At 42.5% G+C, this 24,847-nt stretch overlaps 1 protein-coding gene across 14 annotated transcripts in view; it reads right to left on the bottom strand.

Moving 5' to 3' along the window:
• The window catches only part of pknox2 (pbx/knotted 1 homeobox 2), a 452,602-nt gene that overhangs the window by 44,624 nt on the left and 383,131 nt on the right, over window positions 1-24,847 (bottom strand). For all 14 annotated transcript variants that reach the window (XM_078531552.1, XM_078531535.1, XM_078531515.1 and 11 more), the window contains 2 exons: window positions 20,947-21,061; window positions 16,200-16,297 (listed from right to left, as the gene is read on the bottom strand). In XM_078531552.1, the coding sequence (XP_078387678.1) occupies window positions 16,200-16,297; window positions 20,947-21,061 (213 nt within the window). The remainder of the gene's footprint in view (window positions 1-16,199; window positions 16,298-20,946; window positions 21,062-24,847) is intronic.

Here is a 24,847-nt window from a genome sequence, read left to right as displayed (position 1 = left end):
CTCATCTGTACGTTATTGAAAAAGTACTGGCGATGGAGTAAAATGATTGATTGACAGTCAAGCACTATCCAGTTGGGCTATTCAGAGCCTGCTTGCTTTCTGATTGGTGTGAGAAGCCAGTGCAGTGTGAGGATGGATATGTTAGGTAACCAATGGTGGGAGCTTGGGGCGGTGTGGTTGGAGGCAGGAGGTCATGTGATGAAACCTCCAGGAATATCTCCAACCAAAGTAGGCAACCATAACTGTAGATGTTTGATGTGAAATGAAATGGAGCAGTCTCAAAGAGGCAGTCTCAATTCAGAAACTAGTGTTTCTCTGAGATTGTTTCTGAGGCATAACGTGGAGGTAGAGTAAAGAGAGCTTTATGTTGCATTTAACTGTGTTATCCCCGCCTGACACTGACACTGGGGCCTGAAATGGGAATGTGTTTCATTTCTTTCAACTAACATCCCATACACAATGGACATGAAATTCACATAAAAAGAATAAGCCAACTGTAATATTCAAGTGTATTGAATATCAGTAGCAATGAAACATAGCTCCAGACAGAATCAGACAAATCAGAGTATCACATGCACACTTGTAAAATTGAAATCAAATCTTAATCTCACCCAGAGATGACACAATAACAAACACTAATGGCTAAATTAAAAGCATCATTTCTAATCGAGTACATGTGGGGAATTTTAATTTTTTCAGACACCATGATTTCAACTTCCTGAAGAAAAAAAAACGTTGGAAGCAGCATAGGCATGACTGTTGCCATGGGGACAAGGAAACACAGACCTAGTGGCTGCATCACCTAGTGCCAGAGAAAATTCTTTGAGAACTACTTAATTTTGTCAGAACAGAAACGCTACACTGCTCTGTATGCTGCATTTAACAGTGCAGTTTGTTCAAGTGTCAAGTAACAAGCTACGATATAAAACTTGATCATCACTCTGGATTCATCTCTGCTCATTAAAAGCAGTGAAAATAGCTCCTCCAATGGCTGAGCTATTGAAGACAGTGAACAGTTGAGGCATACAACAGGCAGTACCCAGGTTCTATCCCTGGTCCAGACTCAGTTAGCTGATCTCTGTCAGAGTGACAGTATTAACATTACAGTGGTATCTCAGTATTCCTGGCTAAGGGCAAGAGAAGGGGTGACACTGCAATTCAGCCATGGTGGTGTAGCCTACTGACATTCAGGCTCCAATAATAATTGTGAGGTGGCCAGGGTGCAGTCGCAATTCAGAAATCAATTGTTTTAACTACCCACCCAATCTTGGGGGTTAAAGTTTTCCCCTCAATGTTCAACCTCACACATGTCTCTGATATCACGCCCAATACTTGGAAGAGGAAAAGGAGAAATTGTTGAACTGTATCTCAACACTATTAGCAGCTTCAGGAGAGGCAGCTTTCAGCACCTGCCCCTTTACTTCCCCTCTCCTCACCGTCCAAGGGCCCAAACGCTCCTTTCAAGTGAAGCAGCATTTCACTTGCACTTCCCTCAATTTAGTCTACTGCATTCGCTGCTCCCAATGCGGTTTCCTCTATATTGGAGAGACCAAACGCAGATTGGGTGACCGCTTTGCGGAACACCTTCGGTCTGTCCGCAAGCATGACCCAGACCTCCCTGTCACTTGCCATTTTAACACACCACCCTGCTCTCATGCCCACATGTCCATCCTTGGCCTGCTGCAATGTTCCAGTGAAGCTCAACGCAAACTGGAGGAACAGCACCTCATCTTCCGACTAGGCACTTTACAGCCTTCCGGACAGAATATTGAGTTCAACAATTTTAGATCATGAACTCTCTCCTCCATCTCCACCCCCTTTCCGATCCCCCTTTTTTCCAATAATTTATATATATTTTTCTTTTCCCACCTATTTCCATTATTTTTAAATGTATTTCCATCCATTGTTTTATCTCTACCTTTTAGCCTATTTCGATCCCTTCCACCCCCACCCCACCCCCACTAGGGCTAATGTATCTTGCTCGTCCTGCTTTCTACCCTTAATGTCACCTATTAGCACATTCCTTAGATAATATCACCACCTTCAACACCTCTTTGTCCTTTTGTCTATGACATCTTTTGGCTATCTCCACCTCTCACTGGCCCTCTATTCAGCTCTACTTGTCCCACCCCCCCTTAAATCAGCTTATAATTCACCTCTCTTCCATTTTTCCTTAGTTCTGTTGAAGTCATACGGACTCGAAACGTTAACTGTGTTCCTCTCCGCAGATGCTGTCAGACCTGCTGAGTTTTTCCAGGTATTTTTATTTTTGTTTTAGCTTTAAGAGATAGTTGAGCATTGTCCTCCAACACATGCTACCTAATTTGTGCCCAAAAATAACAAATAGTCAGGAAGAATGTAACCTTGTACCTGACTGCTATTTGGATCAAGAGTCTGGAAAATGTGTCATGATCCAGCTTCACTCCCATGTTTCCCCAATGTACTTCCCTCCTCTTCTAAATGTGATAGTGCATGCAGAGATACAATTCAACAATTGTTCACCACCCTGTAGCACTCCAAATTAGATTATCTGACTCAGTGATTTAACCTGGGCTCAGTCAGGGCAGCAGCAGTTCTACAACGGTTTGAATGATTCAAACTTCACTAAGCAGCAAAGTATCAACTGAGCCAATATGGATCGCATGATCACAACATATCATTGCCCTGTCATAGACTGAACAAAACTTATCTACGTTTATCTGGTGCACAATCTACATCGCTCCAATCGCACACATAGAAGTGAGGCAGCTTAACACCCCTGATACAACAAAGGCTGGTATCAGCTTGACTTTTACCTTTCTGTTGCTTCTGGGTCCAGAGATCTTAGTTTCAAAACCTCATGCAGTGCATAACCTAGGATATCATGGCAGTGCTAATGGGGTGCTGCGTTGTGGAAGTGCCACACTGTTGATGAGATGCAAAAACAAAAGCCCGTCTTCCCTTTTGGATGGATGTAAAATATCCCACAGCACTATTCAAAGAACAAGAGAGTTTTCCCAGTGTTGTGGCCAACATTCCTCCCCCAACCATTACCTACAGAAGCAGATTTACTGGCAATTCATTTAATTTAATATATCATAATGGTGACCATGTTTCAAAAAGCAAATCTTTGGTTGCAAAGTGCTGTGGGATGTCCTGAGGATGTGAAAAGGTGCTGTAGAAATGCCAGCATAAATGTTAAAAAAAAAAACCACACACACACAAACCAGTTGCAAGAACTTAATCAAAAGCTGAGAATGACTCCCAGTGTTCCATCGTAATAGCCATTTTAATAGTGTTGTGTGGAAAGAATGGTGATGCACGCTGCACCCCAGCTACAGACTGAGTGAAATGTCTGAGGTGAGGCTGAGTGCCACAGTAACCATGCAAGGGACACTGGCTGAAGCATTTTAAGCCAATATTAAATATCAACTTACAAGGAATTTATGATATACTATATACACAATACAGTATATTCATTATAATTCAAAAATTGCTTAATTTGCTACATAATTAGAACTTGATAGAAAATTATTGAATTAACTAAGCAGACTGTGTACAATATATTAAAAGGCTTGCATGTATTATGCACTTCCTGCACGTGTCATAATTCATTCCCAACCCATTTTCTCTTTCACACTTTTCCGATAGTTTAACTATAAATCAATGTATCCTTCAACTTACCCTCTGAGCAATGCCAGAGATCATCTGTGTGTTTGTATTTTGTGTATGCATAGAATATGATAAATAATTATTATAACAAACAGTATGGAACCAATACTGTTCTTAATTTCCATCCGCCAATAGGGATTACATAGCATATACAGCAAAGAAACTGGCCATTCAGCCTAATTTGGTCTTTGTCAGCTTCACATGTGCCTCTTCTCACCTTACTTCACCTAAGCCTATCAGCGTATCCTTCTGTCCCTTTCGGTCTTGCTTCTCCTTAAATGCTTCTATGTTATCCACCTCAACCTCCAAGTGGTAACAAGTTTGACATTCTAACCATGCTCTCGGTAAAGAAGTTTCTTCTGAATTCCTTGTTGGAATTATAAGTGACTATTTTACAATTATGGCCCTAGTATTGGTTTCCTTCACAGGTGGAACCATCTTCTCTGCATCTATGCCATCAAGCTCTTTCAGAATCTTAAAAAACCTCTATCAGGTCATCTCCCAGTCTTTTCTTTTCTCAATAAAGGAGCACTAGCCAGTTTAATTTTTGTGCTAGATATAATCTCTTAGCTATCATCCTTGTAAATCTCTTTTGCACCTTCATCCAGTGCCTCTATGTCCTTCTTAAAATATGGAGATGAAAATTGTGCACTGTACTCTGGTAAATGTGGTCTAACCAAGGTTCTATACTAGTCTGACTTAAGTACACAGCTTTTCAATTCTCTCTCTCTAGAGATGAACCCCAGTCCATAGCTTTTAAAAAAAATTTTATAGCCTGTATCGCCTTTAGCGATTTGTGTATCTGTAACCCTAGATTCCTTTGCCCTACTTAGAATTATTCTCCATGGAGTATATGGTCTCCCTATTCTTTCTACCAAAACACTTCAACACTTATCTCACATTTATCTATATTGAAATTCATTTGCTAATTGTACACACTTTCTGCCAGTTTAATATCTTCTCATTTGTAACAGTCTTCCTCAGTATTAGCTGCACCCCCCAATTTGGTGTCATGTTGTTCTGAATGTTCACTTGAACAGGTTAACAAATCATAATAACAGGGAGAAGGCTTCGACTCATATCACACACTCTTCACAATGAGCCTGCGTCCATACAAGATCTGAAAATAAGATTCACAGCAGGGCGACAGAATAAATGTTCAAAAAAAATCCCTGCTCAATACAGAGCTATAGACATAACAACCATCGAGTCAGGGAATAAACCTGAGACTGTGCAGGCTGAAGGAGGGGAGGGAGAGCATGGTGTGGGGGCGCCGGGCAGACTGAGCGCATGGGTGAGGGGGAAGAACACGTGAGGGTGAGTGCACTTGGGAGACAGTGGAAAGTGGGTCTGGCAGTAGAGGCAAGAAATCAGGAGTGTGTAAAAAAGAGGGACAAACATATTGAAGCACACAGAGGGAGTTAAAGGATTATTTGAGAAGCAAGGATTCAGTGGTAGGTACAGGTAATGGCAGGGAAGCCGCTCAGTTTCAAAGTGCAAGTTCATTTTATTTCCATAATAACTGCAATCAGCCCAGGGCTTCAATTTTACGAAGAAAAGGAGCTAATGAGCTCAATCATCACACGTGGAGGAGGTGCAAGAAGAAATAAAATCATGGAAAAAAAGTTAATGGTTTGGTATTTTCAAATATGAAAGCAATACTGAATTGTGTAACAAGCAAAGCTCAGATTAAATCAGAACTGTTTCATTTCACCCAATGTCCCAAATGCAACATCCAATGCGCTACACAAAACTTGCATTTAACAAATATCACAAATATTAATAAAAGATGAATAAGTCCATTTGATTCACATTTTTCTATTGAAATCTATGATTCCCCCAACACCACATTCCATTAAGTGATTCCAGGGTGCTTGTCTCCACTACCCTATTGAAGACCATTCTCAATATTAGTTATCACCTTTTGTTCTCCCTGACATCAGTCCTAAATTTACCACTTTGTGCCTATGTCATCTTGCAGCCTTCTTGCAAAATAACTGGGGGAGAAAAAGACTTGCATTTACACAGCACTTCTCACAACCATCGGATGTCCCAAAGCACTTTACAGCCAGTGAAATATTTTTGAAGCGTAGTGATTGCTGTAAGGTAGGAGACGCAGCAGCCAACTTATGCACAGCAAGCCCCCACAAATAGCAAAGTGATAATGACCAGATAATCTTTTTTTGTGGTGGTGATTAAGGGATAAATAATGGGCGGGGCACCAGGCATAGCTCCTCTCCCTACTCTTGTTTGTAATTGTGCCATGGTTCTTTGGCATTCACTTGAGAAAGCAGATGTGGCCCCTGTTTAACATCTCATCCAAAAGAGGACACCCTCAACAGTGCAGCCTTCCCTCAGCACTGCATTGCAGTACCAACCTTTTTTATGCTGGATCAGGACTTGAACCTACAACCTTCTGACTCAGAGGTGAAGAGTGCTACCAACTGCAGTACAGCTGATGTAAGGTCTCCCTGAACTGCAAACGAGTGCCAAAACCATGGGACATGCACTGCAGCCTTGTTAGGAATTCTCACACCGATGTCCAGAAATGCATGATCTTGGAAACCAGTGTAAAAAGAAATAGCATTTATATGGCAACTTTCACATCCTCAGGAAATTCTAACACACCTTAAAGGCAATGAAGTTATTTGTTAGGCAAACACAGCAGTTAATTTGTATACAATGTCCTACAATCAACAGCAGGATGGCTGACATTTTGGTAGTACCAGGTGAGAAAAGAATGGAAGCATGCTGGCCAGAGCTCTTGATTCTTATTTTTTCATCTGGGCCACAGGTTATTTTATGATCACTCTAAACAGTCAGACATGTGCTTTCTTTTGAGAGCTGTCCATAACTCAGGCATTAAAGGTTACAGGTGTTGCACCATTCTATATTTATTGGCTTTTATTATAAACAACTAATCATAAAGTAATTTGTGTCACACTTTAATCTACCACCACTGGATGTCAGACAGTTAAGGCTCTGGTACATTAACTGACCAAAGTAGTACAGAAATAATATTAAAGGGACTTTGTCAAGAGATTGGCTACTGGGCTTGAGATCCCTGATTGCTTGGTCTCGAGGCATACATAGTTCCAAAAGCCTAGGCTCTGCTTTTAATTCATGCTTTGTATCACACCAACATAGTCAAAACTCACAGGATCAGGCAGAGGCGAAATGAGAAGAAAAAGAGGAATGTGCAACTACTCAAAGGTAAAAGACTGTTTTAGACAAACACTGTATGATGATATGCCTTTTAATGCACATTGTGCTCATTGGGAATTCTTTTTAATTTTAAATGCCCTCACAGGAAATGTCCAACTCTGCTGAAGTTCAGATGTATTAAAACCAGTGTAGGTTCAGCCCAAGAGATAACTACTTAACTTGCTAAATAGCTAGCTAACTGGCACAGATAGCATGCTATGATTCAGTCCAGTTGTGCAATGTGAACTTTCTGGGTATTGTGTTAGAAGAATAGAAAATGTGATGGTACAGATTTGGTGACTAGCTTTTGTCCATAATTTATTGCATATGGTGCTGTTCACAGCGCACAGGGGGAGAGGGGCAATCCAGCATAAGCAAGGGGTAAGACAGCAATGTAAAGCCATCACCCAAGAATGTAACGACTTCAGGATGCCGCAAAGCTCTTTATAGCCAATGAAATACTTTAGAAATGTAGTCACTGTTGTAATATAGGAAATGCAGCAGCCAATTTACACACAGCAAGGCCCCATAAACAACAATTAAATAAATAACTGGATAGTCTGTCTTGTTTTAAGTGGTGGTTGAGAGTTAAACATTAGCCAGCACATTGTAAGAACTCCCCTTCTCTTCAAATTGTGCCCTTGAATCATTTAGCACCCCATAAGAAAAGACAGACGGGCCTTTGGCTTAACATCTCATCTGAAAGACAGTGTAGTGCTTCCTCAGGACTGAGAAAAAACCATGTCACGCAAGTCCAAAGTGACCCATCAGATTGGAATCTTTGTACAGCTTCTCACTGGAAACTCCATCAAAAGAAATTTCCACTGATGAGTCAGCAATCTGAGAACATACGTAACACTTACTGCTTATAACTCAACAGATTGATGCATTCTCAACCACAAAGTTTAAATGATTTAGACTGTTGCCTAGAGACCTGCGGAGTTTGAGATTTTCAGATATGGTGCTATATCTGTGACTGGGATAGCTCAGTTAAGAAATCTACCGACCAAAGGGGCCAGGAAGGTCACACGTTTGATCCACACACTGCTGAATTAGCTGATTTTGGCTAATTGCAGGGGGGGAAGGAAACAATTGAAATAGTATAATAGGTTTTAGTGACATTGGACTGGGAGAAGAAGAAAAACTAGCCAGTTTTAGCTATAAGTGGACCATGGTGGAAGGCGTGTGGGTAATGACAGATGAGGGTGAGGATTTGTGTGGTAGGATCTGGGCTTGCTTGTGATTGTTTTCCATAGTCAAGTAATCAACCAACACAGAATATCAAGGATTATATGATAACCGGCCCCCCGGCAGAGTATGATCAATGGTAGCATTGAGTCTACAGGAGAAGGGGAGTGAATTCAGAATGCTACTAGTGCTTAGAGGATTATATTATGATGCCACCTCCCATAAACTTGACTTGTATCACCCCAAGTACAGGAAGATTGATTGTGACCTGATTGAGATATTTAAAATGTAGAAGGGATTCGGTCAGGTGGATACAAAGAAACTACTGAAATTTTAATGCAAACTACTGGCCCCTTTGGTCAGTGGAGTAAATGCAATTCAAACAAGTTTGGGTTTTATTACACTTAAATGGTCGGGACCATATTGACTTAAGAAGTCAGAACATGCAATTCTGGGAAAGAGGGCCATAAAACTCCATTGGAGATAGAAATTATTTTATGTGGTTTCCCTGAATCAAGGAAAACCTTGGAATTAAAATGTAGTTAATTTGCATTTTTACCTGGGAACTGGTCGTGTGTCACGTTGCCCCAGAAATTGGGGAAACTGAGTGAGATTCTTTGTTTTAAGTTAATTACTGTGTTTTCAGTTAGTACATAACCAGCAGGCAAGATTGGTTAATGTTTGGAAAAGCAGCTAAGAAACTGTGTCAGCTTTGGGTCTTGTGTAGCTTGAAGCTCCTTGGAAGTTGAGATATAAAGCCAGGCCTACACCTGAAGTAAAGTAAATGCTAGATCTATCGTTCATGACACAGCTTGCAATTTGGAGCTAGTACTGAGTATAACACGAAGTTGCAGTTGGAGTTCTGGAAGTAATCAACTTGGTTGCAGTTTGAAACCATAGCAGCTAGCTATTGGAAACCAAGGATGTTTCCTGATGCTTTAAGCCACTGCGCAAGAGTTGCAGGGAGGCCCGTGTTTCAGCTGTGGAATCCAGAATTGTTAGGTTTTAAAGGAAAGTTGGAGGGTTGCTTAGCCAAAAGCTAATGGAAAAACTCCTATGAAATATTGTACTTTGGAGAATAGCTGGAACACTGAAGAGAAACCAGAGTGAATTCTGGAAGGCTGTGACATACCTTTTTCAGTCGGTACCAGGATAAGTTATGAACCTTCCAAGTTTTGTAAGATAAGAGAACTCTTAGGGAGAGGTAAAAGCAGAACTGAGTTTATAGAATAAGTCTTTATAAGCTATGATGTTAAGTTAGTGATGCTCGCTTTGTTTAATCTCCTTATGTACACAATAAAGTCTGTGTTTACTTAAAAATGTGAAATCTAGTGGAGTAGTTCTGTCAGTTAATTAGTTTAAAGGTTAATGGTCCCTAACAAGATCGTAACAAAGTGGTACTGTGAAGTGTTTTGGACCCTATTACTATTTTAAAGGCACAAAATAAATACAAGTTGTAGGTATTGTTGAATGGCCTCCTCTTGTTGTTCCTGTGTTATTAAATTTGGAGAAAATTACATTCAGAGGTCAGGCTCTGAGGAGATCATATGTCTGGCCTTCTCAGTTTGAATGGCATTTCACCCTCTTGGTCCTGGTTCCCCTTGTATACACTTACAGAACAGATAGTTCACAGTGCAATTCTGATTAAAATTATGACTTGTAAGGCCCCTTTAAGGCAGTACATTACACACGATTATTATACAAGTTTTTTTTTAGATAACTTATATTTCTTCACAGTCCTGAAAACTTTCAATGATTGCCTCACAGCAAGTGCTAATGAATCGTTGCACTTGTAAAGACGCACAGCAGAATTCTATTTATGCAAAAAAAATTAATGAGGCATCTGTGTAGGAGCATTGGGTGTAAGTCAATGAGAAATAGTCACCTTCCTTACGATTTCACAGTTAGCACGCTCCCTGTACCCCGCAGTCCCCAACAACCCACTGCCAAAAAAAAATATGCAGGACAACTGGCCTGATTAACAATGTTTTAATTGGTGTGATCAAGCCCCACAGTGTTTATTAGTATATAGGATGGTACTGAAGTAATTACAGTTAGTGTCAGATTACTGCCACTACTCCCATTCCACAGCAAATATGCAGTAACATTATCTAAGACAGCACAACCAGCCAAATATCTTGACTGTGCAGAATCTGTTTAAAATACAGCTCCATTTTTGCCATGCCTTGCCTGCACTATTCTACAACATTCTTTATTTTGTGTGAATTCTTTGCTCAAAGTGAGGGTTGGTTAGGCAGCTACCATAAACATCAAGCATGCTCCGATCTGGCGCAGCAAAGCTCCTTGTATTCAACCCCACAGACATGCATTGCTCTTAAGAGTATCCCAGCTGTACTAATTGTAAATGGCTACACGATGACTGGTGTAACTTTGGCAATCCAAGCAAGTTTGCCAATTTAGCATTAATTAGCAATTTGTACTGTTGGCCCAAGTCCACAAGGAACTGAATTTAGGACTGCATGACTTAACTTAAAAAGAATGCTTAAGGCCATCAAACACCATAGACTGCTATCCCATTAGTTTTGTCTGAATTTCAATCCAGGTCCAGGAAGTAAAAGGCCAGCTCTTAACCCATTCCACCACCCAGTCCCCAGGCGTGGGTGAGTTCAACAGCAAACAAGCTTGCATTTACCTCGTGACACTCATACCCTCAAGATGTCCCGAACACTTTAGAATCAATAAATTACTGTTTAAGTGTAGTCACTGTTATGCAAATGCAGCAGTCACTTTGTGCACAGTAAGGTCCCACAAACAGCAAGGTGATCATCAGACCCCATGTACTATACTGCTCAGTAACGTTTTTACTGGACAATAACTGTTGCTGATGTTGGTTTTTTGTTTGCACTTTGCCCCCTCCAGACATTGACATCTTAGCAGGGTACAGACAGTGCCCTGTACTAATGACTCTCTCACTGGGATATAGTCAGTACCCAGTTCATGATTCTCTCACTGGGATATAGACAGTACTCTGTGTTAATGTAACTCCAATGTCAGAGAGTTAAGCTAAGGATCTGGGAAATGAAAAGTTTCGTTTGTTTAGATAGTAAGAGTTAAGTAAAACATTTATGTGAACTTCCTGATATTGATGTGAATCAGCTGAAGTGAAGTGAGAAGCTGGTGAGCCCTTTTTTTAGTACGTTTTATTACCTAATAGACAGAAGATTGGCAAGGCTCTGACCTCTCGAATGCACACTCATTTGCATGCGGGAACTCCAGGACATTTCCTGTGTCCTCGGTAACCATATGTGCAGGAAGCATCAATAGGTACTGCAGCTTGAGTTCCGGGTTTCAGAGCTTGAGCAGCAGTTGGTATCACTGCAGCCCATCTGAGAGGTTTGGAGCTTTGTGGATAGCGTGTTTATAGATGTGGTCACCCCACAGGGAGAGAGGGAATGGATGACCACCAAGCAGTCAAAAAGAAACAGACAGGTAGTGCATGGGTTCCTTGAGGGGGACACAAAGAAGGCTGAAAGAGCAATAGTGATAGGAGATTTGATAGTTAGAAGAACAGACAGACTTTTCTGCGGCCACAGTCATTAATCTAATATGTCGCCTCTCTTGTGCCAGGGTCAAGGATGTCATTGAATGGCTACAGGCCATATTGAGGGGGGAGAGTGAACAGCAGTCCACATCTGTACTAATGACATAGGTAGAAAGAGGGATGTGGTCCTGCAGACAGGATTCAGGGAGCTAGATAGAAAATGAGCAAGTAGGACCTTGAGAGAGTAATCTCCGGATTACTCTTGGCATCACATGCAAATGAGTATAGAAATAGGAGGATAAAGCAGATAAATGCGTGGCTGTAAAAATGGTGCAGTGGGGAGGGTTTTAAATTCCTGGGGCATTAGGACCAGTTCTGGGGAGATGGGACTTGAACAGGCCTTGGAGGGCGATTCCAAATTCCTTGGAGGGTGATTTTCTACTGCTATTGGCTGAACGTCCTTTTGGCTTGATGGCAGCATCTTGTTAGTGGAGAATATATGCATTGGAATTCCTACAGTTCCACATGCTATAAGATTGGCCTTTTCAGCAACTTCAGGTATAGGGCGTGAGCCATTTGTTCACCGTGCAAGCTTGATGCTGAAATAGGGCACATCAAAGCTATCCTGCGGGACAATGGCTACCCTGATCAGGTCACTGCTCGCTGCACATCACGCAATGAATAGGCCTAAGGTTGCCACTTTTGGTCGTGAAAAATACCCGTTCTATCTCAAATTACCCTGCAAGGGTAAGACATCTCACAAGCAGTTGAATCTAGCTGTTTCACACTGTTACTATGTAGTAGCAACACGAGTGGTATTCTCCACTAACAGTTGTTGCTGTCAAGCCAAAAGACATTATGTCTATCACACAAACAAGTAGTGTGACATATGAATTTCAGCAATAAAAACAAAAAATGCTGGAAAAACTCAGCAGGTTTGGCAGCATCTGTGGAGAGAGAAACAGAATTAATGTTTCGAGCCCATATGACTCTTCTTCAAAGCTAAAAAGAAGTAGAAATGTGATGGATTTTAAACTGTTTAAGAGGGGATGTAGCAGGTGCAGCAAGATAGAAGGTCAGGGATAGGTGGGAGCTCAGGAGAGATTGACAAAGATGTCATGGACACAAAGACAAAGGGAGTGTTAATGGTAGTGGTAAAGACTAAAAAGGGTGCTGACAATAGCATAAAAGTAAGAGCAGAATGTATTAATAGCAGAACAAGTGTCAGCACTCTGTGAAAGCAATACATAGAAACCATTGACACTGTGGGTGTGTGTGGAGGGGCGGCGATTGGGGAAAAAGGATTTTAAAAATGAATAAATAAAAATAAATAAAAGATTAAAATTAAAATAGCAAAAAAAGTTTGGATTAAAAAAGGGGTCAAGATGGAAGAGAGTGTCTGAAATGGTCTGAAATTGTTGAACTCGATGTAAAGTCCAGGAGGCTATAAAGTGCCTCATCGGAAGAAGGAGGTTCTGTTCCTCCAGTTTGCATTGGGCTTCACTGGAACATTGCAGCAGGGCAAGGATGGACATATGGGCATGAGAGCAAGATGGTATGTTGAAATCGCAAGCAACAGGGAGGTCTGGGTCATATTTGTGGACTGAGTGAAGCGGTCATCCAGTCTGCGTTTAGTCTTCCCAATGTAGAGGAGACCGCATTGGGAGCAGTGAATACAGTAAACCAAATTGAAGGAGGTGCAAGTGAAGTGTTGCTTCACCTGAATGGAGTGTTTGGGGCCTTGGGAGGTCAGGAGGGAAGAGGTAAAGCGGCAGGAGTTGCACCTTCTGCGATTGCATGGGAATGTGCCGTGGAAAAGGGGATGAGATGTTGGGGGTGATGGAGGAGTGGGTCAGGTGTCCCGGAGGGAACGGTCCCTACAGCTGATGCTGATGTTGGGGGGTGGGGGGGGCGCGCTGAGGGGAAGATGTGTTTGGTGGTGGCATCATGCTGGAGTTGGCGGAAATTGCAGAGGATGGCCCTCTGAATGTGGAGTCTGGTGGGGTGAAAAGTGAGGACCAGGGGAACCCTATCAAGGTTCTGGGAGGGAAGGGAAGGGGTGAGGCCAGAGGTGCGGGAAATGGGTCGGACACGGCTGAGGGCCCTGTCAACCACAGTGGGGGGGAAACCTCGGTTAAAGAAAAACGAAGATATGTCAGAAGCACCGTCTTGGAAGATGGTATCAACGGAACAGTTGTGACGAAGGCGGAGAAATTGAGAGAATGGGATGGAGTCCTTACAGGAAGCGGGGTGTGAGGAGCTGTAGTTGAAGTAGCTGAGGAGTCGGAGGGCTTGTAACGAATATTGGTGGACAGTCCATTACCAGAAATGGAGACGGAGAGGTCAAGGAAGGGAAGGGAAGTGTCAAAGATAGACCAGTGAAGGAGAGTGGGGTGGAAATTGGAAGCAAAATCGACGAATTTTTCCAGGTCCAGGAGAGAAAATGAAGCCGCATCGATGCAGTCATCGATGTACTGAAAGAAGAGTTGTGGGAGGGGGCCTGAGTAGGACCGGAACAAGGGAAGTTCCACATACCCTACAAACAGAGAGGCATAACTGGGGCCCATGTGGATACCCATAGCCACACCTTTTATTTAGAGGAAGTGAGACAAGTTAAAGGAAAAATTGTTCAGTGAGAAAACAAGTTCAGCCAGACGGAGGAGAGTGGTGGTGGATGGGGATTGTTTGGGCCTCTGTTCAAGGAAGAAGCAGAGAGCCCTCAGACTGTGCTGATGGGGGAGAGATATGTAGAGGAATTGGGCGATGAAAAAGATGTGGTGGTTAGGGCCAGGAAACTGGAAATTGTTGATAAGATGTAGGGCATCAGAGGAATCACGAATGTGGGTGGGAAGAGACTGAACAAGGGGAGAGGGAATGGAGTCAAGAATTTCAGTGATGCCAGGTATGTAGGCCATACATTCCAACGATTGGTGGATCATATCAAACAGCATGTCCCTTCAGCTGTTCACAACAGGCAAAGTACTAGTACAAAGTACAAAGCTGTACCCAAACAGCACGTGCTTGCAAAACTCAAAACATAGCGTTCAACATTAGATGTGATTCCATGACTGGAAAACTTGCTAAACAATCCTGATTGTGCTATGAGCTACACTGACAGCCAATTTAATATTATCAGTTGGGCTTGCAGTGTGGTTTGCTTATGCGTGCTATATTCACATACAGGGCCCTGTCCTTTGCAGACAGAAGGAGCAGGTCCACCCATTGCTCCTTTTTCAACTAAAGAAAAGCTTGGGGGACAGCCATTCACCTTGTTCATTCCTAATGGTAATGCCTTGACCAGAGTCAACCTGCCTGGTTTGAATTTAAACAAAAGCTTGGCCGTTAACTGCTTCCTGGTGGATTCTCCATGGAAACACTTCTAACAATCAGAGTCCGCTTGCCAACTGATCAGCACTCTCTTACCCTGCAGTATGAATTGTTGTTTCCTTTACAATTGGTATTCTTGCATATCTGTCCTGATGATTATAAGATGAAAAGCTTCATCAGCGTGTCTTTTTTCAGCAATACTCAAGTTCTGTGCTACCAAATGACTATTTGCACACAGAACACTGGGAGAGACAGATAGCACCAGTGCAGGAAATAGTAAGGTAGCAGTCGGGTTCAGTGTAAAGGAGAAAGTCTAAGTTAGGGTTACTGTGCATGCATGTGAATGCACAGAGTGTAGTAATGGATTGGTAAGTTGCAGGCACAGATAGCCAAATGGAAATATGATATTGTGGCTAAAACGGAGATGTCGCTCAAAGAAGGGCAGGACTGGGTATTAAATATTCTCGGATATAAGGTGCTGAGAAAAGATAGGATAGGGGGAAAAGGGGTTGGGGTGGCAGTATTGATAAGGAGAACAATGCAATGCTGGAGAGAGAGGATGTCACAGAGGGATCAAGGACAGAATGCAGCTGCATAGGTTAATGGTGGAAGAGGAGTTAGTTCAGACACTTGAAGGTTTAAAGTTTGTAAGGAGGTGGTATTGTATAGGAGGTAATGTGTAGGTTATCTGTACTTAAAGATAAGGCACCCGGATCAGATTAAACGTATCCAAGGACACCAAGGAAAGCGAGAGTGGAAATTTCAGAGTCACTGGCCATAATTTTCCAATCTTCCTTAGTCTCAGGGCTTGGATGGAGTGGATAGGGAGAAATTGCTCCCACAGGTGGAAGGATCAAGAACCAGTGGGCACAGATTTAAGGTAATTGGCAAAAGAAGCAATGACAACAGATGGGCTGAATGGCCTTCTTCTGTGCTGTAACCATCCTATGATAATGATTCTCTCACTGGGGTATAGTCAGCACTGTGTTAATAACTGTCTCACTGGGGTACAGTCAGTAAGTATCCTGTGTTAATGATTGTGTTTGCCATTAGTCTAGTTCTCAAGTTCAAGTAATTGTTCTCCTTGAGGCAGGGTCAAGTGGGTGCCCTTCTAACAAGATCCTAAGTCAGGTACTGGGGAACGTGGCAGTGAATCCATGGTATATCTGCCCAATTCATCTGCTTTGAGGGGATTCTTGGTCTCTGGTGCTTACTCAATCTCAAGAAGCTTCAGACTTTAGACTTGGTTCACAATTCTATTGCTTTCATCTTAGTGGCCTCAAGGGCTGAAATACAAAGAACTATAGAAACTGTCTACATCTCTCACCTGTGTGTTCTGGATTTGTATTGTACCCTGCGGAATGGCCTGGGTCACCACTTGACCCTGAGAGGTTACCATAGTTACCGGCTGGTAAATTGTTCCACCTGTGAAGTAATGTAGCACAAAAGACAAAGTAAGTACATTTGCAGCTCTCTTTTTAGAACCTCTCTGCTATACATTAACTTGCATTCAAACCGTGAAGGTTTTTTATTCCAGAGTCAACTGGTGTCAAATAGCATAGAGAGCGCAAACCAAAAATAATATAGTCAAAGTAGACAAAAATGTACAGGAAACTCAGGAAAAAATAGGAAACATGTAAAATTATATAGGCAATACAGACAAAATCATATAGGTAAGACAGATGAAACAATATAATTAGAGCAGATAAAATATTAGAAGGGCAAATGAGATTTTAATGCATCTATTTTTCAGTTCTTGGGATTGATTAGTTAGTAATCCCAGGACAGCAGCATGCCTCACTCTTTATACATTGACAGAGGTTCACCATCAGTAGGACACTATCCAAACAGCTCCACCACTCTGACACCCTTTGACAATGCTACTTGAGTTGGCAGCTTGGTTGTGTGGAGACCCTGTGGAACTGTCAAGGCCCTCCTTTCCCTTTCAACACAGGCTACCCTCCCTCCTTGTTAGTTAAGATCAGGTTCCTAGCATTATCATCATGAGCTTGTTTCTGATCATTTTTGCAACAGAGCAATGATTTAGCAACTTGCTAGAGTGCCTAATGGTCATCTCAGTTTTAATACAACAATACAAAAACTTTCAACAGGGCTAATATCAAAAGACAAAGAACCTACTCCACTTATGCTTAAGTATGTTTACTAACTACAGTCAGTTCAGGCAACTGACAATAGGGAAGCAAAAACTTTCTTTAATTTTCTCTGAAAACAAATATGAAATTTAAAATAAAATTGAAATGTAAAAATTCTACAAAATTGATAAATTTAAGAGTCAACCACATTGCTGTGGGTCACATGTAGGCCAGACCAGGTAAGAATGTCCTTTCCTAAAGGACATTTGTGAACCAAGTGGGTTTTTACGACAATCAGCAATGGTTTGTGGTTATCAGACTTTTTAATTCTAGGTTTTATTTATTCAAATTTCACCATCTGCCGTGCTGGGATTTGAACCCCAGAGCATTACCCTGGGTCTCTGGAATACTAGTCCAGTGACAATACCACTATACCATCACCTCGCCCTATGCTTTTAGTTTGCCTCTCTCCCAAGGTGTTTCATAGATGGATGTAGGAAAAACATAACATATACCTTCTGTATTTGCGTTGAATTATTTTTTAGGGTTTCCTTCTTTAGATGAATAAGATAGCACAAGTACCAAATGGAAAGACTCTATTAAATTTTTTATTTCATTAATAATATGAAAAATTCAAGTTGCTCACGATAAATGTACAAACTATTTGCAAGATAGACAGAAAGACTTTTGTACATTAGCAAAATTACACACTAATGTAAAATTAAAAATCAAATCATATCCTTATAGATCTCATTTTTAAAAATTCAGTAGTCAGGCCCATCAGGATTTAAAATATCACACAACCTGCATGCATTCTTTAAACCTGTGAAAGTTTAAACATGACATGATGTTTAAAAAGAAACATGGTTTGCTGGCATTTTCAATTACTTTCTCCGTGTCATTACATCTCTTCTCTTTCCTCAACTTCCAAGTCTTCTTCAAAATCATGTTCTGTTTCCTTTTCTTCTTCTTCATGCTCATTTGCAAGATGTGCAACCTGAGGGGTTGATGCTTCTTTAGACGAGCTAGATGATGAGCGTCGATGTCTACTGTGTGGCTAAACATGATGTCTTCTCACTTGTTTACCTGTTTCATACCTGCTTACAGATGATTCTGCATTGAAGCAATCCTCAGAAAGACCACTAGGGAGGTCATCATGAAGTTGTCAATGGTTTGCATCTTGGGATGGACTTGCCAGTCACTCTTCATGAGGGAGGAAACCCTCTAACTTTGGCTGTGCCAATATTATTATTTGCATGATCTCCAATAGATGGAAAAAGTTAGAGAATTCGTCTTACCTTCTTTGAAAAGCCTACTCCACAAAGTGTGACATGACATTGCACTATAGTATTTTTGGGATGCAAAGATATCTTTGAAGAGGTCTAACACTATATTCACACTGCATCTCCATAGTCTTTCAGCTCTTGTGGCCAGTTTTCCGCAACAAGTTTTGTTACAGCGCCAAGGGCCAGATTGTTCTTGTAGGTAGTGGACCAATGGCTCAATATGGTTTCCTCGAGTTTCAGAGAAGCCAGTTCTCCTTCTGCAACACCTTTCAATTCACTACCTCTGTAGGTGCCCTGACAGCACTCTTCTCGGATGGATCACAACTTGGGACCATCACATTCCTGTGTCATGTCAAACAGGACTTCTCGGGTCATGATAACACTGTCAATTACCCCAGGTAGACTTAGATTGCCTCTCTGGAAGAGAGGGGCGAGATATTTCCACCAAAATATCTATTTGGAATGTCTAATGGAGAAGGAACTTGTAAGAGGTGAGTTTCTTTAACATTCCTCTTACTTTAGAAGTATCTTCTTTCTTTACCTCAGCCCATTGCTTACTTTCTATGTCATTTAGATGGGCACCAATAGTGTAGCTCCTTTCCAATGTCACCAGTGCTCGTTGCTTGTGATCAATCCAACAAGTGGCCTCTACTTGTGTTGGTCTGAGGTTGGCTTCCTCTAGCAAGTCACCAAGTTCTTGAAGACGCTTGGGTGACTTTCTGTAAAATGATGTGTATAAGATTAAAAAGCCATCGATCTCGGTGAAGTAGTTGCCTCTCTATGCATCTTTGGTGGCAAGTTCCATTTGGTGTGCAGAGAGTAGATTCCAATTAGCCTCAGCATCTCCGCCACCAGCTTTGCTAAGATCCCATCTCTCTGACCAAAGTTGATGCTAGTCTCATCTGCACCAAAGCCTGTCAGGTTCTTTTTCTGTTCTAGGATGCTCTTCTCTATGAATATTGAGTTGATGCAGTCCAGGATCCCATCTGCTTTTGCAATCTCAATATATTGGATTCCCAAAAAACCTCACATAGGATACCTCATCCAGGTATTTGATGTGCGCCAACTCATCCTTCTGGTCAGTGCTGCCATCCGTAAGAATACTTATATAGCCTGTAGATTGCACCTGAGCGTTACAGTGCTGACGAACATCCTCAGCCAAGGAGTGAGTGAAAATGCACACTTGTGTTGGGTTCTCATAAACGAACATATATGCTTCCAAGATCCAAAGTTCATTCCTTGGGAATTCCAATGGTGACGGTGTGGGTGTGAATGGGGAGAGATGCTATTCTCTAGAGATCCTCTGGCTATGGTCAACCAGCTAGGAGTTGAAGCATGCAAGGCCAGGCCTCTGTAACTGGACAATGGAAGACAAGCATTGAAAGAGGACAATGCACTGTGCTTAACATAATGGAGATGTCAAAGAAGACCAAGAGGGATAATGCACTCTATCCACAATACGGTTTATGAAATTCAACTTTTCCAAGCCTCCACTGCCAGCATCCTATCCATCAACAAGTTGTGCTCCTCCATCACTCATGTCCTTGTTGACCTCCATTGACCTTCCATTCCAATAACCACAATTAACTAGCAACTTACACATATAACTGGAAATGCCTTCATCTCTCAAGTTTGTACTTATTACATGTGCCAGCAGTTCAATCAATAGGGTAATAACTCTGAAAAGAACTACATCTAACCTAACTCTTCATGGTTCTATCAACTTCCAATCATATTTCCTCTAAGTTTGTATTTTCATAAAGTAAATGGAGTATCATTACATCTCAGGTAGCAGTGCATTCCACCTTCTGTGTGGAAAAGAAAATTGGGGCATTTGATTCCAATCGAATCAAATCACTACGGCCTACCATGAAATATTTGTACTCCAATAACTCTTGGATTCTGTCCTCATAAGTAAAAGCACTACGAACCTCCCTGGTATGCACTTCAATGCCATGATTACTTCATCATGTGCAAAAACGATAACTGGACAGCATTAACTAAGTAAATTTGATGAATACATTGATGAATTGCTAAGTATTGAATAGGTTGTCTCTATTTGAAGTTAATAAGGAACTAGAACTGGATAAGATGCCTCCAAGGACATTGAGGGAAATGAGAGCTGAAATTGTGCCATATAAACTCCATCAATTTGTACCAATCCATGAGTAGAATAACCATAGGCCTTGAAGGGACAGCTGGAAGCCACTCATAAAGCAAAGAAAACAAAATGCTGACTTTTTTTTGGAGGGGGCCAGGAGGAACCATGATAATGCCAGGTTTCAGGAATTCCAAGTGAAGGGGAAAGGTCTTCTTCTCTTTGGTGCTTCAATTGAAATTTTCAAGATTTGAGAAGATTAATCCACATCTGTTTGGTAATAATTAATCTTGGACAGGACAGTGATAGGTGCTATGATAGTCTGAAAATTCTAGGGCGAAGCAAAAGTGGGGAAAACATCTAAGTGAGTGGTGAGTTTGGAAGTTTCGAATCTTAAGGCTTAGATCCCAAAGTGATACCCCTCCCATTCCCAACCTCAAGGGATAGGCAAAAAATAAACAAATCATCTCTGGTACTTAATCTCACAATCATTGTGGGGAGTAATGGAGAAGAAAGAAAGGATGTATGTGGTGGTGGGGCAGAGGAGAAAAGGAAGAATCTAGAACTGACCAGCCCTTGAATCCTAACAACACTTACCTGTTACCACTTGTGTCGCCATGGCAGCATTCCCTTGTTGTAGCGCGGATGTTGGCACCACAATCCCCTGGGAGTTGACAGCATTGTTTATCGTCGTCAGAGAGTCTGGAGAGCTCTGCAGCAAAAAGCAAAGAATAAATGAGTCACGAGGGTGGTTTGAACAGCTAACGTCCCAGTGAAATTCTTGTCTGAACCATAAGAGAGCCAGCATCATACTGACTGCTTTAAAGAAACACATGCAGGATTTCTACCTTAAACCACATCTCTCTGATTATTGATGAGTATTGTTGAAGCAGGCCAAAAGATTGGGCTCCAGTTTTTAACTGTTGTGCTGCAACTTTGGGTCAGATTTTTCATGTGCACCTCACTGCATTGCCGTATGCATTGCTCCCCAATTTCCAGTAGGTTATTTGGGTCAGGTCAGCCCGGCTGACAACTTCAGGTTGAATAGGCTTGAATGAGTTGGGTCAGTTTGCGAATAAATGGTCACTGTCATTTTCCACGCCAGTAATGGAGAAAATGTTGATTTTTCGACCATTTTCAAGTCCCGATTTTATCTCAAGGTGGGTGAGACAGTGCAAGAACTGAAGAGCGTGGTCTCTGATGTCCTGATAGTGAATCTCAACTTGAGCCCAGGAAAATAAGTGGCTCAATTGAGCTATTTAAATTAGCCCCATGTTCCACTGGAGACGGTGGCCTTCCATATCTGAATTCAGGCAAGTTAACAGAAAAGAATGATTCACAACATTCATGCTTTCAGGGTTTTCCAAAGGTGCTTCAAGCCAATGAAGTACCTGTGCAGCCTAATATAAGGTAGGAAACACAGAAACCAGCTTAAGTACAGCAAGGTCCCACAAACAGCAATGAGATTATGATCACATGATCTGTTTTAGTGATGTTGGTTGTGGAATAATTTTTGTTTTATTCATAGTATGTGGGCATTGCTGCAGGCCAGCATTTATTGCCCATCCCTAGTTGCCCTTGAGAAGGTGATGGTGAGCTACCTTCTTGAACCGCTGCAGTCCATGTGGTGTAGGTACACCCACAGTGCTGTTAGGAAGTGAGTTCCAGGATTTTGATCAAGCGACAGTGAAGGAACGGCAATATATATTTCCAAGTCAGGATGGTGAGTGGTTTGGAGGGGAACTTATAGGTGCTGATGTTCTCATGTGTCTGCGGTCCTTGTCCTTCTAGACGGTAGTGGTCATGGGTTTGGAAGGTGCTGTCTAAGGAGCTTTGGTGAGTTGCTGCAGTGCATCTTGTAGATGCTACACACTGCTGCTACTGGGCGTCGATGGTGGAGGGAGTGAATGTTTGTGGATGGAGCGTCAATCAAACGGGCTGCTTTGTCAAGCTTCTCGAGTGTTGTTGGATCTGCACTCATCCAGGCAAGTGGAGAGTATTCCATCACACTCCTGACCTGTGCCTCGTAGACGGTGGACAGGCTTTGAGGAGTCAGGAGGTGAGTCAGTCGCCACAGGATTCCTATCCTCTGACCTGCTCTTGTAGCCACATATAGTATTTATATGGCTAGTCCAGTTCAGTTTCTGGTCAATGGTAACCCAGGGTGTTGATAGTAGGGGATTCAGCAATGGTAATGCCATTGAACGTCAAGGGGCGATGGTTAGATTCTCTCTTGTTGGAGATGGTCATTGCCTGGCGCGAATGCTACTTGCCACTTGTCAGCCCAACCCTACATCTTATCCAGGTATTGTTGCATTTGGACATGGACTGCCTCAGTATCTGAGGAGCTGCGAATGGTGCTGAACATTGTGCCATCAGCAAACATCTCCACTTCTGAACTTATGATAGAAGGAAGGTCATTGATAAAGTAGCTGAAGATGGTTGGGCCTAGGTCACTACCCTGAGGAATTCTTGCAGTGATGTCCTGGAGCTGAGATGACTGACCTCCAACAACCACAACCATCTTCCTTTGTGCTAGGTATGACTCCAGCTAGCCGTGAGTTTCCCCCGATTCCCATTGACTCCAATTTTGCTAGGGCTCTTTGGTGCCACACTCGTTCAAATGTAGCCTTGATGTCAAGGGCAGTCACTCTCACCTCACATCGGGAGTTCAGCTCTTTTGTCCATGTTTGAACCAAGGCTGTAACGAGGTCAGCAGCTGAGTGGCCCTGAGCATCAGTGAACAGGTTATTGCGAAGCAAGTGCTGCTTGATAGCATTGTTGATGACCCCTTCCATCACTTTACTGATGATGGAGAGTAGACTTATGGGACAGTAATTGGCCGGGTTGGATTTGTCCCACTTTTTCTGTACAGGATGTACCTGGGCAGTTTTCCACATAGCCGGGTAGATACCAGTGTTGTAGCTGTACTGGAACAGCTTGGCTAGGGGCGCAGAAAGTTCTGGAGCACAAGACTTCATTACCATTGCCGGAATGTTGTCAGGGCCCATAGCCTTTGCAGTATCCAGTGCCTTCAGCTGTTTCTTGATATCATGTGAATCGAATTGGCTGAAGACTGTCATCTGTGATGCTGGGAACCTCCGAGGAATGGGGGGACGGATCATCATCGGCACTTCTGGCTGAAGATTGTTGCAAATGCTTCATCCTTAGAGTTTGCACTGATGTGCTGGGCTACCACCTCTGCCGGGTCTGTCCTGCCAGTGAGACAGGACATGCCCAGGGATGGCGATAGCGGTGTCTGGGACATTGTCTGTAAGGCATGATTCTGTCAGTATGATTATGGCAGGCTGTTGATTGACTAGTCTGTGAGACAGCTCTCCCAAGTAGGAAGGTTTGGGAGGAGTGTCCTGCAATCAGCAATGCGGTGAAGCAGTCTGGGAAGAGTGTCCTGCAGTCAGTTCTTGTTGAAAATAACAAGAGTGACATCACAGCACAGCGTGAGAGAGCGACGGAGAGATCAGAACCAGCGCAAGTGCGGGAAGCTTCAAAAAGTGATGTCAGCACAAAGGTGAGAGCTGATTGGTGAGTGGTGAGTTGTGGGTAAGTGCTTTTCTCCAGTTTTTTTCCAGTTTAAAATAGATTAAGCTAAGGAAATGTATGAGTTCTGGTTTTTATTTAAAGTCAATAAATAATTTACCCTTTTTTTTTACTGTATTTAACTTAAAGTAAGGGGTTTCTTCAACTAGAGGCATGGCAGGGCAGCTTAGTCCCGTTATGTACTGCCAGCAACATGTGGGAAGCCCTAGCGCTCCTTGTGCTCTGACCGGCCACGTGTGCAGGAAGTGCCACCAGCTGCAGCTACTTGAGCTCCCAGTTTCGGAGCTTGAGTGGCAGCTGGAGGCACTGAGGTACATCCGCGAGGCTGAAAGTTTCGTGGATAGCACGTTTTTAGACATGGTCACCCCACAGCTTACGGAAGTGCAGACAGAGAATGTGTGACCATCAGTCAGAAGAAAGGTGTCAGGCAGTTGGTTATGAAATCCCAAGGGTGCATCTCGCTCAAGAACCGTTTTTCTGTGTTGGAAAACGGTGAGAGTGATGGTTCCTCTGGGGTGTGTAGCCATGTTCATGGCACCACAAGTGACTCAGCTGCACCTGGGGGAGGAAAAAGAGGGGAAATTTAATAGTGGTAGGAGACTCGATAGTAAGGGGAACAGAAATGCGTTTCTGCGGCCATAAACGTGACTCCGGGATGGTATGTTCCCTCCCTGGTGCCAGGGTCAAGGATGTCGCTGAATGGCTGCAGGGCATTCTAAAGGAGGAGGGCAAACAGACAGAGATCGTGATATATATTGGTACCAATGATATAGGTAGAAAGAGGGATGAGGTCCTGCAAGCAGAATTTAGGGAGCTAGGAAACAGATTTAAAAAGCAGGACCTCAAAGGTAGTAATCTCTGGATTACTTCCAGTGCCATGTGCTAGTGAGTATAGAAATAGGAGGTTAGTCCAGATGAATGCGTGGCTGGAGAGATGGTG

Source organism: Cetorhinus maximus, chromosome 2, assembly GCF_964194155.1.
Source record: "Cetorhinus maximus chromosome 2, sCetMax3.hap1.1, whole genome shotgun sequence".
In the NCBI taxonomy this organism is placed as follows: domain Eukaryota; kingdom Metazoa; phylum Chordata; class Chondrichthyes; order Lamniformes; family Cetorhinidae; genus Cetorhinus; species Cetorhinus maximus.
Note: the sequence above shows the minus strand (reverse complement) of the source record. Positions and strands in the feature narration are given on the sequence as shown.